We start from the raw sequence: 17,095 nt of genomic DNA on the forward strand, positions 1-17,095 counted from the left end.
GGGAGAGGATTGCTGAGAGAAGATTGCTTCCCTCAGGGAGGAGTCACCTCTGCTCTTTCTAGGTGAACCCCTGGGTACTGCAGGTGCTGGGCTCATGGGGAGGGGCCCTCAACTGCCTATTGAATAAGGGAAGGTTGTCTAAAGAAAGCAGGGGAACTGAAACCCTGAGAAGGGGACACTGACCTTCCCCCGCCCCCCCTGAATTCCCACGTATTTTCTCAATGAGAGTCCAAGGACAAGACTTTGCCCAAACCAAACAGGGAGGTTAAGGGTTGGGCAAAGCAAATAGGCTTTGTGCAAGAATCCTGCATGAACTTCCCTCCGGGACGGACGCTCACACTTGGCTCAGAGCTTGAGCTGGAATGCTCTGCACAAAGGAGCCCACGAAGGGCCTCGGTGCCACTTCCCAGAAGCCTAAGTTAGCAAAGGCTGCCTGTGTGACGGAGGCGACTTCACATCTTTATGGTTTTCCTTCTCACCTAGGGACTTCTTCTGACGTAGTGACTTTTTAAAGAACATTTTTATTGAAGTATTTTCATAGGGTACAATGCACAACTCAAGTATATAGTTCAAACAATTTTAACAAATACACCATGTAGCCCACACCCTATTCTGTCACCCCAGAAAGTCCCTGGACAGTGCCCCCTCCCTTGGCCCTGGCAACCACTGCTCTGATTTCCATCACAACACATTGCTTTGCCAGTTTGGGGATTTCAAATAAATGGAATCGTACAGTATGTGCTCTTTTGTGTCTGGCTTTCAGCTCAGCGTAATATTTGAGATTCACTCAGGTCAAAGTGCGTATCAGTAGTTCGTTCATTTTTATGTTGAGTAATAGTCCAGTATTTTTATATACTCCACATTGTTTTAGCATTTTCCTGTATGTGGGGTTTTAAAATGTGGAAAAAAGGGAACCCTAGTATACTGCTGGTGGGGATGCAGATTGGTGCAGCCACTATGGAAAACAATATGGAGTGTCCTCAAAAAATTAAATATGTAACCGCCATTTGACCCAATGATCCCACTTCTAGGAATATATTCTAAGGAACTCAAAACACCAATCAGAAAGAATATATGCACCCCTATGTTCAATTTACAGTAGCTAAGATTTGGGAACAGCCCAAGTGCCCATCAGTAGATGAGTGGATAAAAATGCTGTGGTACATTTACACAATGGAATACTATGCAGCTGTAAAAAAAAAAGAAGGATCTCTTACTCTTTAAGACAGCATGCAGAGACATGGAGAGTATTATGCTAAGAGAAATAAGCCAGTCAGAGAAAGATAAGTATCACATGATCTCACTCATACGTGGAGTCTAATGAACAAAATAAACTGATGAACAAAATAGATCCAGAGACACAGAAGCATGGAACAAACTGATTAATCTCAGAGGGAAGGCGGTGGGTGGGTGGAAAGAGATCAACCAAAGAACTTGTATGCATATATGCATAACCCATAAACACAGATAATAGTGCGGTGAAGACCTGTCGGGGGAAATGGGTGCGGGCTGGAGGAGGTCAATGGAGTGGGGGGTGGGGGGTATCTGTAATACTTTCAACAATAAAGATAAATTTTTAAAAAAGAATACTGGAACTTTTTACCCTGGTTTTCTTAAGGGATTTTTACACAGCTCATAGCACAGAAATCTTCCCAAAATTTCTCTTTGGCTGTCTCTTCATCCCCTTACAAACCATCTACCTTCCCCACCCACTATCTCTACGTTATCTGTGGATGTGGAGAACAGGAACTGGCCCAGAGTTGTGCGTAGCAGGTGTCTGATGAATGCCGAAGACTTCTGGGTGCTCCTGTCCCAGGGAGCAAATACCAGGACCAAAAACCTCCTCTTGCAGCCTGAGGGGTATCTCAGTATCACCAGCCCCTTCTCACAGGCTACTGTCCCCACTGCTTCCAGCCCTCCCAGAAGAGGTGTGGGCACTTTGATGGTGCAGCAATTGGATTTACGGAGACACTTGTCTTTCAGGGTGACTTCCACAGGTGGCCATTATTCTTCATTTTACATTAATTCAGGCCGTAGAAACTGAAACTTTCTCACTGTGAGTTTAACATATCCCCTGGAGAGACAGGATAGCACAATAAATAGGCCTCCCTAGAACCTTCTGCCCCATGGGATGCAAGGAAGTATCTGCTGAGTGACAGGAGTGGTACCGAGGACCCCTGATCCTCTAAGTGCTGACTTCCTCAGGGTGCCTGACCTTGACTGAGCAGGAGATGGTGGGTGCAGGGTTGCACGTGAGACTTGCTCCTTTCACTCCTGGCCCTCTGAGCCCTACAGGATGACAGTTCACCTTCCCCCATGGATGAAACCATGGTCCCCCAGGTCACTTCGGTGCAGCACCAAGTCCAGTCTAATAACCAACTTCAGGATAATTATCAAAATGTTACCAGACAGCACCTTTAGCCGGGGGCGGGCTGTCCCCTCCTTGGCTCTTGTCAATTTCATAAGAAAGATTTCAGATGAGTGACAGACAACATTGTTGAAGCAAAGCAAGCAAATTTATTAAGAACACACTTGGCATATAGCACAAGCAGGCAACTCAGCTAGTCTGAGCATGTGCCCAGTGGGGATTCAGAGGGTTTTATACCCATCTCCCTATAGATTTCAAAACTTCCCTACCTGATATTTGGGGTAGCAGACTATGTTTCAAAATTTCCTCCTACATTGTTGTGGCTTATCTTGGAATGTTTGTACATATATCTGCTCATCTTGTTTGGCGAGTCCTAACAAGGACTTCTTTGTTTAGTGGGTGAGAGAAAACTTTCCCTTCTTTTCTCCTTCCCCTCCCCCTGCCTTAGCATCCTGCAAGTGATATTTGTCCTTGCATTTAGTCGGGGTCTTTGTTCTCTATTTTCCCAGGCCAGAGTGATTTAAGTTATGTATTATCTGGTTAGGGAAGACAGGTATTAACCATTTACTCTCAAGTGTCCTTGGTTGAGGAAGATAAGATCTTGCAATTCACAAGCTGGCTGCAAACTGCCCAGACTGTTTAATTTTCTTGTCTCCGTTTCCCTTATTCCACTTGTCCATGAATTTTCCTAGCTTCTTACTATCCTGCCACAAAAACAGTCAATCCCTGCCAAAATGGGGGGTGAGTTTTGGTTTGGAGGACGGCTGTGTGGTGGTCATGGAGTGTAGCCAGCTTCCTCTCTCTTTAGCATGTCTACTGCCCTGTCCCTCAGCAGCTCCTATTTGTGCCACCCTCCCTTCTGGAAGGGCAGAGAGCCTGAGTAAGGTGGTCATGAGGTGGACACCTTAAGCTGACTCTTGGCACTTGGCTTTAGAACCCATCTTGGGGACATTAGGCCCACATAAGCATGAGACAGTGTCCTACTTGGACACACTCAAAGCCCCAGTCCCCCAACCCCACCCCTCCCACCCCCAAAAAAAGCCCCAGCCACATTGGCAAACTCCTTGTTGCTTTTGGCATCATTCCTCCTAGAACAAGAACCTGGTGCTGGGGTAGAAGGGCTGCCTGGGCAAAGAGTCCCACATTTGCACAATAAAAAGAATACCCTGGAAGTTCAGCAATTGGAATTCTGGATTTGGGGCTTTGGGATTTGGGAAACTGCGTTAGCTGTTACCTGTACCTCTATATGCTGAGTCCTAGGTATCTTTCCTATGTTACTATTTTATATATAGTGTACTACATTTTATTGCTCTAAGTGATGTTGTGTCCTTCTTAGTACATTGACTCAGGAGGCACAAAGTATTGGTTTGTCCCCTTATTGGTGTTACTAGGTTGGATCACTTCATGAGGCTGGATTATCTCTCCATTGTAAAATGCCTTTTCCCCTTTATAACTAACTAGAGCCCCAATGCACGAATTCGTGCACAGGTGGAGTCCCTCAGGGTGGCCTGCAGGGATCAGGCCCCAGCTTGTGACCCCAGCCTCACAGCCCTGCAGCCCCACCTGGCACCCCGCCTTGGACTGGCACAGCCCCCTCACCTGCTCCACCATCCTGCTGTGGTCCTGCGTGGTCCCGCTCTCATTGGGGCCCATCGGGGCCAGCAACACCTCCACTGCTGCCTGCTGCCAGCGCCCTGTCGCCGACGCCCTCCATGTTCTGCGCTGCCTCCTGGTGGTCAGCGCACATCATAGCAAGCTGTAGAACTCCCAGTCGAACTCCTGAAGGGACAATTTGCATATTAGGCTTTTATTATTATAACTAATAAGGGTGGTACTTTGAGACTATGACTATCCTGTGTTCCCCAAAGCCTTTGTCCAATAGTTCTAGTATCCACTCCGACATTTGCTTGGCGTCCTTCCATAGAGAAGAGATTTTGTTCTTCCTTTCCACCCTGCTTTTATCTTTCCTTTTAATATCACTCTGGTCTCATGGGGTGTTTTTTTTTAACATCAACGTGCTAAAATACATTAGTGTCACTCAGAATATCTGTTTACCTTCCCAAGGGAAGGGAGAGCCCCAATTCCACAATGTCATGTTAGGTTATGATCTTCATTTTATTGAGCTTCATAATTACCAACCACTCAAAAATAATGCTTTTGTTATTTGCCATCCAGTTCCTGAAAGGCCAGATCTGCGTTCATTTGCAAACACTTCATTGAGCAGCACAGATCAGCCAGCAGTGTTGCTGGGATCCCGGAGAGTCTTTATGCTCGGCACGTGCAGTCTCATATCAAGAACTGGCGATGCTTCTGAGTCACTTACTTAGCCAATATTTATGCGCTCAATGAGATACTCATCAAGTCCTCAAGCTTAAGCCTAACCCACCAAAAAAATGTCTGTTTTCCACACTCAGTTTCTTTGAATTTCCATAGCATTTCATTCTACACAAAAGACATCTTTCATCTCTGTCTCTGAGACAGTCTTAAATACCGTTTAAAAGAACTTGAAGGGTAATTTATCTCCAACAGCACAGAAAAGCTCACTACAACAGTAATAGAAACTGGGCCAATATCTATCACTTTTCAGTAAATGGATTTTTTAAAATGGGCTCCCCCAAAAAAGGAGAGATTATAGAGAACCAGTCAGTCTGTAACAAGACAGCTTGATGGCCTCACAGCCTTATTCCCGACAGGCAAGCAGGTACACCTGACTTGGTCACAGCTGGCCAGGCTGTCAGAAGAGCAGTTCTTTTTCTTGGAGGACCAAATATGAGCCCTTTTTTCCCCATTTTGCCTGTTATGATGCCTAGAGTTGTGCAGGGGAGGAATAAACTTTTTCTTCTACCCACCTCGAATTCTACATTTGGGGCCTTGTAAATTTGACTGGGCAAAGAGATTAACAAGAGGAAAACAAACATAAGTTTATTAGCATGTTCATTGCACATGCACATGGGAGTACCCAGAGATTACTAACTCAAAGGGATCATGTTAGGCTGAAACAAAGGAAAAGTGATTTCAGTTTTCTGGGCAGAGGAGATAGTTATGGGAAAGTGACCAGGGAAAGTATGGTAAACAAAGGTTGTTTAATAAGTTTAATTTTTAAATTTTATTTTTAAATTACAGTTGACGCCCTAGCTGGTTTGGCTCAGTGGCTAGAGCAACAGTCTGCAGAACAAGGGTCTCGGGTTCAATTCTGGTCAAGGGCACATACCTTGGTTACAGGCTCCTCCCCAGCCCAGGCCCTGGTTAGGGCTCATGCAGGAGGCAACCAATCAATGTGTTTCTCTCACACTGATGTTTCTCTGTCTTTCCCTCTCTCTTCCACTCTCCCTAAAAATCAATGGAAAAATATCCTCTGGTGAGGATTAGCAACAACAACAAAATTACAGTTGACATACGTATTACATTAGTTTCAGGTGTACAACATAGTGATTAGACATTTATATACTTTATGAAGTGATTACCCATCTGACACCATATATAGTCTTACAATATTATAGCTATTAATAAGGTTTTATAGACAGACTTAAGTTGGGAGATAGGTAAAATGGAAATTCCCACTTATACATAAATTTATAAATGTAAATTTCCTTTACAAAAGGAAAACTTGTATTCTGATTTTGGAACGTTTCCTGCTTTTGCTGTTTCTTAATGGCCTTTAGCTTAAAATAATCTATATGTCAAAGTGGAATTTTTGGGGGTGGCATATTCTGGTACCCCTCATGTTCTCTTTGCTCCATCTACACGGGACTTTCTATTCTGAGAACTGTCCAGATGTGTGTCCACTTTAGTGCCTTTGCACTTGCCATTTCTCCAGATTCATTCACTCATTATGTCTTTTGTCTTTCGATCCAAATATCGCCTCCTATCACTAGCTACTCAACGTGCTTTTCTTCACAACAGGTAAAACCATCTAAAAATGATTACCTGGAAATGGCTGAGATGCTCATGAGGTTCATTTATCCGTTCCAGTGACATCAGTGGCCAGGAGAGTGAGGGACACAGTGGTGAAAAGGCTCCTCCAGGCTTCAACCACACGCATTATGAAGACTCAAGACTGTACAAATGACATGATAGAGGGGAAAGGGCCATGGGGTTCTCAGGAGAAAGAAATTACATCTGAGTGGGAGGATCATAAAATTTCATAAAGGAAGTATAGCCATGAAGGATGGATAGAAGAACTTATATTTTATTTAACTAGGAGTAAGAAAGAACTAAAAGTCAATTCCTGCAAGAGAGAACACATAGTCCTTAAGTCAGCAACCATTAATATAGTCTTGGCCCCCAAATTTTTGACATTTATTCTATTTATTAAAAAAATATTATAGCCCAACTGGTGTAGCTCAATGGTTGAGCGTCGACCTATGAACCAGGAGGCCATGGTTTGATTCCTGGTCAGGGTGCATGCCTGGGTTGCGGGCTTGATCCCCAGTGGGGGGGCATGCAGGAGGCATCCAGTCAATGATTTTTTCTCATCATTGATGTTTCTATCTCTCCCTCTTCCTTTCCCTCTGAAATAAAAAAATATATTTTTAATAGAAAAAAACGGGCAATACAGAAGGTGTAAGGAAAATAATAATTCCCCCTGATAATTTTGCTATTCAGTAATGAACAGTGCTTATGCTTCCATATAAACCTGTGTTTCTAATACAGTTCTCACTTGTGGTTATTTATTTATTTATTAATATATTTTATTGCTTTTTTACAGAGACGAAGGGAGAGAGATAGTTAGAAACATCGATGAGAGAGAAACATCAATCAGCTGCCTCCTGCACACTCCCCACTGGGGATGTGCCCGCAACCAAGGTACATGCCCTTGACCGGAATCGAACCCGGGACCCTTGAGTCCGCAGGCCGATGCTCTATCCACTGAGCCAAACCGGTTAGGGCCACTTATGGTTATTTAATTTAAATGAAATAAATTAAAAACATTACTGTCATTTCTACATCACATCTTTCTTATTACTTTTTTATTTATCATTACTGTATTGTCCTTATTAGCCAGTTATGCAAAATGTCATTCCCCTTAGCAACACAACAGTGTATGATATTAACTTTGAGTAAAGGAAATTGTGGGCAGGATGTGGCATGGGGTGAGTTGCGGTGGTTTCCTTTATAGTTGTGTGAGCTTCAGGAAGCATTTTAACTTTTCTTCAGTTGTGCTTCTGCATCATCAAGTGAGGATCATAGGAGGCTATTTGTGGTGATTATAAATCAATACAGGTACAGAACACAGTAAGGATCAATAGACATTAACTCTCCCAGTCCTTGACCATTAGCAGGTTTTAAGTATAATCTCTAGCACAGCAGAAACATCTCTGTACAAGTTGTTGTTTTTTAATCTTTTTTGAAATCTATACCCCAAGGTGATACAACTAGCCATAGGCACAATCATCTTTTTAAAATCCTCACCAGAGCCCTAACCAGTTTGACTCAGTGGATAGAGCGTCAGCCTGCGGACTCAAGGGTCCCAGGTTCGATTCAAGTCAAGGGCATGTACCTTGGTTGTGGGCACATCCCCAGTAGGGAGTATGCAGGAGGCAGCTGATCGATGTTTCTAACTCTCTATCCTTCTCCCTTCCTCTCTGTAAAAAAATCAATAAAATATGTTTTTAAAAAACAATAAATAAATTAAATAAAATCCTCACCAGAGGATTTTTTCCAATTGATTTTTAGAGAGGGTGGAAGGCAGGAGGGGACAGAGAGGGAAACATTGATGTGAGAGAGACACATTGATTGCTTGCCTCCCGCATGCAACCCTGACCGGGGCTGAGGATGTAACCTGCAACACAGGTAGGTGCCCTTGATTGGGAATCGAACCCAAGATCCTCCAGGGGGCAGGCCAACGCTTTAACCACTGAGCCATGCCGGCCAGGGCCACAGTAATTTTTATAAGTCTTCTCATGAATTGCCAGATAATTCTCACAAAGATTGCATCAGTCTGAAGATCCTCCAGCTAAGCTTGGCAGCTTCCCTGAGACCCTCCCAGTCCTGTCCTCAAGGACTGAAATTCCATTTGCTGGCTTAAATCCTGAGGGAATAGTTAGTGCAGAAGAGAATTCAAGAGCTGGAGCAGGTGGGTATGTGCAAATGTGGGGCATAGAGGGCATTCCAGGTTTATTGTCCCCTGAGAAGTCTGCAGCTGGAAGAGGGTTCAGGTAAGAAGATCACTTGGAAGCATCACCCCAAGAAACCTTCTGCACTGGACATTCATGCCATCTCCTGCTGGCAATTTTGGCCTCCCTGTAAGTCAGGGACCTTTGCAGTCCAGCAGCTTAAGACCTCCAGAGGCAAACCTGCAGTTCCACTAAGTCCAGTTTCTGACCCACTGCAATGGGATCAGGCAAAGACAGAGTTCTTTCCCCAAAGGAAAAAATAGAGTTCCTATGGGGCTTGCTGGAAGGGGAGGTGTAGGTGAAACTTACTGTTAGGATGCACTACCTTTAACCTCTCCTGCTTGGACAGGTTTTCTGAAATATATATTATTATAAACCATTTTCTATAACTTGGGGCAGACGGCCTGCACCTGCAGAAGCAAGATAAAATGAATTCCCCTTTGCCTGACTGACCCGTGCACCCCTTAAATCCCCTGACTTGTACCCTCCCCTCTGCTTGACCAACTTGAGCACCCACATCCTGACCCTATATTGCATTCTGTATATAAGAGAACCTAACCACCCCCTCGGGGCTGACACTGACACAACGGTCTCAGCTCACGGTGAGAGAATGAAATAAAATATCTTAAACTCTCTCAGAGTCTCTTGGCCTGTCTCCTTACCGTGCAGACCTAATAATTATATGAAGCAGCGTTCCCACAGGCTCTGAGCAAGGCAGGGCTGTGGGCCAAGAGGGCCCCTGACCCTGTTTCCTTGGCAACCACCCTGTTAAGCAGATGTGGGAAGCTCTGTCCAGAAACCCCTTATCTAACGCTCACACTGGGGTGGATTTGGGAGGCTGTGTGTCTGTGAGTGATTCAGATCCTCTGCCAGAGAGGGGTGTGGCCTTCATTCCGATTTAATTTAAAGGGCCTACGATTTGGGAACAAGGTTTCTTAGCAGGTGAGGATGCGGTGGTCTCCCAGAGGAGGAGTCATTGTGACCCTACAAGGCCACAGCATGCCCTGAAGAAAGTTGTCTCCTGCTCACTGGCAGTGTCTGGCAGCCCAGCCCGAGGACTGCACACTTTCTCGGTACAGTAAACCCTTCATAAAAACGGTCTAATTCAGGCAGGGGCCTCCGTTAAAGCTAAAAGTCCGTTATGTAATAAAGTAGGTTTTCTGAATGGATATGCTTTAAAAATTGACAAATTAGTTTACTTGTTTTTACTTATGCAGACATGTTTGTGTAATTAAAATTAAGTATGTATGAAGCTTAATTTCACAGAAAAGTTTTCTATATGTATTACAGTAATTTTAAATTTCTACTGAATAGGTCTAGTAAATGCATGCATCCACCAGTCACTGGGAGTAAACAGATGCACACGGCTGGGGCATGGCTTAGCCCACATAGAAACATATCATCTCCCTGACTGGTTTGGCTCAGTGGATAGAGCGTCAGCCTGCGGACTGAAGGGTCCCAGGTTCGAGTCAAGTCAAGGGCATGTACCTTGGTTGCGGGCACATCCCCAGTAGGGTGTGTGCAGGAGGCAGCTGACCGATGTTTCTCTCTGATCGATGTTTCTAACTCTCTATCCCTCTCCCTTCCTCTCTGTAAAAAATCAATAAAATATATTTAAAAAAATAAAAAGAAACATATCATCTGGCAGGAGTTAAAAATGCTGCAGAAAATCACACCACGGGATTTTCGGCAAAACCAATTACCGAGCCCTAGCTGGCTTGGCTCAGTGGAAAGAGCGTCGGCCTGCAGAGTGAAAGGTCCTGAGTTTGATTCCGGTCAAGGGCACATGCCCGGGTTGCAGGCTCAATCCCCAGTAAGGGGGTGTGCAGGAGGCAGCCAATCAATGATTCTCATCATTGATGTTTCTATCTATCTCTCCCTTCCTCTCTGAAATAAATAAAAACATATTTTAAAAAAACAATTACGGAGCATGATACAGTGTGATCACCTGCTAATTATTCACTGTACATTGTTTACAAGCAGTGACTCTTGGATTTAAATATGTAGACTATAGTTGCAGATATGTAATATTTACTTATGTCAGTGAAATTACTAGTTTTCTTTCCAACATACGGCCTATTCAATAAAATTTGTTTAAAATAACAGTGAATTAATAACAACAAGAAAACAACATGTTAATTGTAAGCAAATCTTGGTTAAAAGCATTTTTCAATTAGTAGGGTGTTAATTTTCACATGTGACACATGGATCGGAAATTTTGTCTGTTAAATCTAGGTCCACAAAGTCCAGGGTTTATACTGTATAAACTTTTACCTTCTTAGCTGATATTTTCAGAGCCACCCTGGGACTCAAAAGGAGTTGGCCCACTGGGCAGGCATTGGTGGCTGCCTTTCAAGTGTGTGTTCGGTTTCCCTTAATGGCCTCACCGGGCACCCAGGGCACTCTGGCCTGGGGGCACCTGGGGGCGCTGGGCAGGTAAGGGACGCAGCCCCCAGAAATCCCAAAAGCGGGGGAGGGAGGAGGAAGGAGGGAGGAAGGAGGAGCGCATTCTCTCCCTGTCTGCCCTGGGTGGATAGAGGCAAACAGGACCGCAGCTGATTCCAGCTCGTCCAGTCGTTTCCCACTTCTGCTGGGCTTGGCCAACTTGGGGTGAGACCCCAGCTTTTGAGGGTGGTTCTCATTTAGGAAACCGGAAGCCGCCCCCAAATGCCAAGGATTAAAGCCACACCCGGAGACCCCACTTCTCAGGGAGACCACACTCCACTCAGAGGGCCCCTCTCCCAGGGCCCCGCCCCTCCCCCAGGGCCCCCGCCCTTCCCCGCCCTCGGTCCCCGCCCCCGGTGCAGGGCGCAGGGCGCAGGCGCGGTCGGTGCCAGCGCGGGTAGCCGCAGTCCCCGGCGCCAGAGCCGCCTCCGTGTCCTCGGCGTTCGCATCTCTTGGCCGCTCTCCCTCTTTTCTCTCCTTCCTCAGCCGGCGCTATGGCGAAGCCGCTGACGGACAGCGAGAAGCGAAAGCAGATCAGCGTGCGCGGGATCGCGGGGCTGGGCGACGTGGCCGAGGTGCGGAAGAGCTTCAACCGGCACCTGCACTTCACGCTGGTCAAGGACCGCAACGTGGCCACGCCCCGCGACTACTACTTCGCCCTGGCGCACACGGTGCGCGACCACCTGGTGGGGCGCTGGATCCGCACGCAGCAGCACTACTACGAGCGCGACCCCAAGGTGAGGCGCCTCCGGAGGCGGGTACCCGACCTGCCCCCCCGTCCCCCCAAAAAAGGGAAGCCCTGGTGCAGGGGTTCTTGAGCCAGAGGCCCCTGAGAACTCACAGCAGGGCGTTGCACCTCTCCCCAGAAAGAGACCGGCAAGGCAGCTGCCTGCGGAATGTGTATCCGAGTTGAGCACGGTCCGCCCCCGCAGCCCAGCGGTGGTCCGCTCCCTGCGTGGCGTGGAGGAGGAGAGCCTCGCGAAGGCCCTGGCCGCCCCCTCCGCTCCCCCGCGCGCGCATCTCCCTGGTGGTCAGCCTGCCCTGGGCCGAGCCGCCAGGCCCCTTGCGCGAGGAGCCTGGCCTTGCCTGGGTCCGCTGCTCCCCGGATTCCTGAGGCTTGGAAACCCGGCGGAATTTTCCAGCCTGTCACTAGCCGGGTGCTTCCGTGATGGCTGCAGGGTTGAGGCTTCCTTCCCGCCCCCTCCGCCCCCCCCCCACCTCTGATTTTGTGCAGTCGTGCGTGAGAGAAAAGACCCTGGAACCAGGCCTTGGTGTTTTATGTGTTGGGAGGGGGTGGACACAGTCATCTGCAGGGAACCAGGCTTTTCCGGGCGAGGCAGTGATGAGGAGAAAGTCGTCGGAGGTGCTTGCTGAAGCAGGAGGGGGCATACGCTCAGAAAAAGGAGCCCGCAAAGCAAAGGGCTTGCCTTTGAGGTTCCCACGCCTTCCTCGGACAGCTTCTACTTCCCTTACAGCTCACGGAGGCGAAGTAATTGCTCCTTTTTAGATTTTGTAAAAATGTATGTTTACGGTAGAAAAATACACAAGAAAGTCATTGATAGTCTCCGTTACTTTGATCTATAGCTGTGTGTCCTCTTTCTACTCCTATATATGTATACACATGTTTTAAAAGTATATTGCATACACAGTTTTGCGGCATTTCTGTTTCATTCATCAATTGTAACTTTTCAACAGCTCCGAGTCCGCAAGTCTGCTTCTGCACCATCATTGGTAGCTTTTAGCTTGGTAGGTGTCTCATAGGCCTGGCCAGCCCCCTCTGCCAGTTTTGTTTCTTTCTCTTGACCGTGGAGAATTTTGTCCTTTCTGCTACACGATGGTCCAGGGAAAGCCCGCAAGAAAGGAGACACTTGCAGGCCTGAAGTCAGTTTGCAAAGATTTGACTTGCTGTGTACACCTGGGCATGGAACGGTTGTTCTGTTGATAGTATTTTAGAGTATTTTCATGGGACATTAAGAAATATTTAATAATTGCTAAGAGTGAGATTTATTGCTTTTCCAAACATATTCTGGGGCACTCCTTTTTCTAAAAGAGAGATGGTAAGAATAACAGATTTGTTGGAATACCAACGAGGCATCTTCGCGTTTAGTATGCAAGGCGGTGTGGAAAGAAGTGGCACCAAGTGGCTAAAACAGGTTATTACAACAAAGGCTTGGCTCGATTTTGCCAGGGAAGCTGGCCAGGAGGCAGTAGCTCCCCCAGAATTCTCTGCTGATGGCAGAGCTCTGCTTCGCCAACATCATTTTTATTGTCCGAATAGCAGATGACAAGGGTACAGCTTTGCACAGTCAAGGGCATTTCCCTGGAGTGGGACACACCCCAACTATTAGGGCTCCTGTTAGTTTATGTATGTTTACCATAGAGCCTGAAAAGGCCAGCGATGGGCTCAGGGATTACGGAAATGACCTTTCAGGAGCAAAACAGGTTTGTCATCTTCAGTGAGTGCTCTGAGTTTTGATGGTCTGCCTTGGCTACAGGTGGAAACCTTTCTCTTTTAAAGAAACCGCAGCCTGTAAATGGAAGGAGCCTATTCTGGACAGGAAGGCCCTTTAAAAAAGAAAAAGTGGGATTTATTAATAAGTGCTTCGGTCTTGCTAATTCAGGTTGAAAATAAGCTCCTTGGCTCCCTTTTCTGCAAATGATTGCTTGTAATGGACCAGAAACAAACACCAGGAGGGTCAGAGCCCAGGGAAGTGGGCTCCCACTGGGGACAAAGCCACACCCCCAGCCCCAGGAATAGCCTCAGGGGCGTGTACCACCACCTCTCGGCTGGGGTAACCTGCTGATCTATACTTATACTTTCAAGTGACTTTATTGATTATTTTTGTCTTTTACACAATTATGCAAGTCCTTATGATTATTGGAGGAAAAATTTAACAGTACAGATAAGCCAAATGGAAAAAAAAAATAACAGTAGTCTCACCACTTAGTAATGAAACTATAAATATGACAAACCTTTTGTGTTCTACATCGTTTTTTCTATACTAGTTGAAGCATTTGTTTTTATTGCACTAAAAATATCGTGTTGTGTGTACTGTATCCCTACGTTGAGTGGGTGGAATAGCTAGTTTCCTATGTAACCTGACTATCCTGTCCTGGTAGTTAGTAGATGGAATACTCAGTTTACTAGTATTTTGCAACCACCTAACGGCGTTCCTCTATTAAGTAGATGGAATAGCCAGTTTATTATGTAACATGACTACTGTATCTATGCAGTGAGCATGTGCAATAGTGTGTTTACTATGCCTACTGCAGCCCTGCAGTGAGTGATGGGATAGCCAGTTTACTCTGTAACAGGCCTACTGCATCCCTTCAATGAGGAGATGGAATAGCCAGTTTACTCTGTAACAGGCCTAGTGCAGCCCTGCAGTGAGTGATGGGATAGCCAGTTTACTCTGTAACAGGCCTACTGCAGCCCTTCAGTGAGGAGATGGAATAGCCAGCTTACTCTGTAACAGGCCTACTGCATCCCTGCAGTGAGGGGATGGAATAGCCAGTTTACTCTGTAACAGGCCTACTGCATCCCTTCAATGAGGAGATGGAATAGCCAGTTTACTCTGTAACAGGCCTACTGCAGCCCTGCAGTGAGTGATGGGATAGCCAGTTTACTCTGTAACAGGCCTACTGCAGCCCTGCAGTGAGGGGATGGAATAGCCAGCTTACTCTGTAGCAGGCCTACTGCAGCCCTGCAGTAGGTGGGTGGAATTATCAGTTGGCTGTTCATTTGGTCTGTTATATATTTGCAGTGAGTGCATGCAACAGCCAGGTTCCTTGGCGCCCTTTTAGTGAGTGGATGGAATAGTAAGTTTATTATTTTTTTATTTTAAATATATTTTTATTGTTGATAGTATTACAGATATCTCCTCCTCCCCACCCTCCACTTGAATAGCCATTTTCGTCTGGAGCTGGCCTAATGCATCCCTGCACGTGAATGCATGGAGTGGTCAGTTTACTATATAATCAAGCTACAGCATTTCTGCCTGAGTAGGTGGAATAGGCAATTTACTATGTAAGAGGCCATGCATCTCTGCAATAAGTTTGTGGAATAGCCAGTTTGCTATGTTACTGGGCTGCTGCATCCTTGGAGTGAGTGGATGGAATAGCCAGTTTAGTATATAACTGGCCTTCTCTACTCCTGCAGTGAGTGGATGGGATGGTCTTCTTTATCTCTGCAGCGGTTGAAATAATGGTTCCTATGGCTCTTTCTTATAAGTTATCTCAATGGTAGGTTAAGGAAAAGGAGTGCTACCACAGTGTCCAAACAGGTGTCTTAAATATTTCTAATAATGTAATTGTAATAAATACAAATAATTACAGTGGGGCCTTGACTTACGAGTTTAATTCGTTCCAAGACCGAGCTCGTTAAGGAGCTCGTTAACTCAAATTACTCTATCAACTCAATGCAAAAAATCTGCCGAGAGACAGCTGGTATCTCAAAAAACTCGTTAGTCGGGACACTCGTAAGTCAAGGCCCCACTGTACTGGTTTGCTGGACCTGGGAGTTAAAGGAAGATGATCTACAGCAGTGATTTGTAGCCTTCACTACCTATAACCCCCACCTCTGAGATTTTGTTTTAATTAGTCAGAGGTGGGACCAGCCAATGGAATCTTTTTAGCACACCCAGCTGTTGTGATGTGTTTTTAATTGTGAGTGTGAAGTTAGCCTGACAGCAGATAGCTCAAAGTTACTTTTTGGAAGCGGATGATGGGTGATGTTTTGTATTGCTGATTACCCTGACAGCTTGCCAAGTGGAAGTAGGTGAGACCATCATTTTATTCGATTAAGAAGCCTATTTGAGTGAGTGCCATGATTTTTCGTAGAAGACAATTTGGTCTTTTCTCTTTCAGGTTGTGTTGGTTAATAATCTCTTTCCATTTGGTTGGACCACACAGTGCCCAGATATTTGGTCAAAAATCATTCTGGCCCTGGCTGGTTTGGCTCAGTGGAGTGAGCGTTGGCCTATGGACTAAAGGGTCACGGGTTCGATGCCAGTCAGGGCACATGCCCAGGTTGCAGGCTCGATCCGCAGTGGGGGGCGCTCAGGAGGCAGCCAATTAATGATTCTCTCTCATCATTGATGTTTCTATGTCTCTCTCCCTCTCCCTTCCTCTGTGAAATCAATAAAAATACAAAATGAAATTTTAAAAAATCATTCTGGATGTTTATGTGAAGGTGTTTTGGGGATGAGGTTCTCATTTATATCAGTGTACTTTGAGTAAAGCAGTTACCCTCCCTAATGTGGGTGGTCCTCTATCAGTTGAAACCCTCAATAGAGCAAAAACTAAACCCCACCCCCTCCCCAGCAGACTGCCCCTTGGACTCCAAATGCTTACTCTTTCTTGGGTCTTCAGCCTGTGGGGCCACCCCTGTGTTATGTCAGGGCCAGCTCTGCCCTGTCCAGCAGGGAGGCAGCAGTTTGCTGTGGGAGCCACTCTCTGCTCACCTGGCCACAGTAAGATGGTTGCTAGTGTGTTGAGACGGGGGCACACACAGAATCTAATGGACAAGCGTAGCATTGCCATGTTTTCAAGGATGACCCATCTCTGCTTATAGAATCATGTTCTTCTTCTTGGTGAAGGTTGAAAGCAATTGCCCCAGTATTTTTTGTTTTTTGTTTTTTTTTCTCTGAATGTTAGAAAAGTCCTTTCTTTCCTTTTCATGCAAGGAGTTCAGACCTCTCTATCCAACAGACTCTAAAACTCTTTCAGGAGAGGGAAAAGAAGTTGGGGGTCTCTCAGATTAATCTCAGTGTGTAAAGAGCAAAATGAGGCTCTACCTGTGGATGCTCAGCTTCATTTCCACAGTTAGAGTTTATTAATGCCTAAGATGTTTTTAGAAAATTACATCTGTGTTGATCTTCTTTTCATCTGTTTGTGCTGCAAAGCTTCTTTTATACTTTCCTGTGATGTTTCCTGTGTGTAATAACTAAACCCAGTTTTTAAAAAATGAAGGCGGTCTCTAGGTCATTTAACATATGGCAGATTGGTTTAGCCACTATGAAAACCGTATTGAGGTTCCTCAAAAGATTGAAAATGGAACTGCCTTAGAATCAGCAATTCTACTTCTGGGTATATATTTGAAGAAACTCAAAATACTAATTCAAAAAGACATATGTACCCCTATGTTCACTGCAGGATTATTTACAGT

At 45.7% G+C, this 17,095-nt stretch overlaps 1 protein-coding gene across 1 annotated transcript in view; it reads left to right on the forward strand.

Moving 5' to 3' along the window:
- Positions 1 to 11,310: 11,310 nt before the first annotated feature.
- The window catches only part of PYGB (glycogen phosphorylase B), a 39,107-nt gene continuing 33,322 nt past the window's right edge, over positions 11,311 to 17,095 (forward strand). The window contains exon 1 of the mRNA XM_006097945.3: positions 11,311 to 11,666. Coding sequence (XP_006098007.1) covers positions 11,424 to 11,666 — 243 coding nt within the window. The 5' untranslated portion in view covers positions 11,311 to 11,423. The remainder of the gene's footprint in view (positions 11,667 to 17,095) is intronic.

This window comes from Myotis lucifugus, unplaced genomic scaffold, assembly GCF_000147115.1.
Source record: "Myotis lucifugus unplaced genomic scaffold, Myoluc2.0 scaffold_214, whole genome shotgun sequence".
Taxonomy (NCBI): Eukaryota; Metazoa; Chordata; class Mammalia; order Chiroptera; family Vespertilionidae; genus Myotis; species Myotis lucifugus.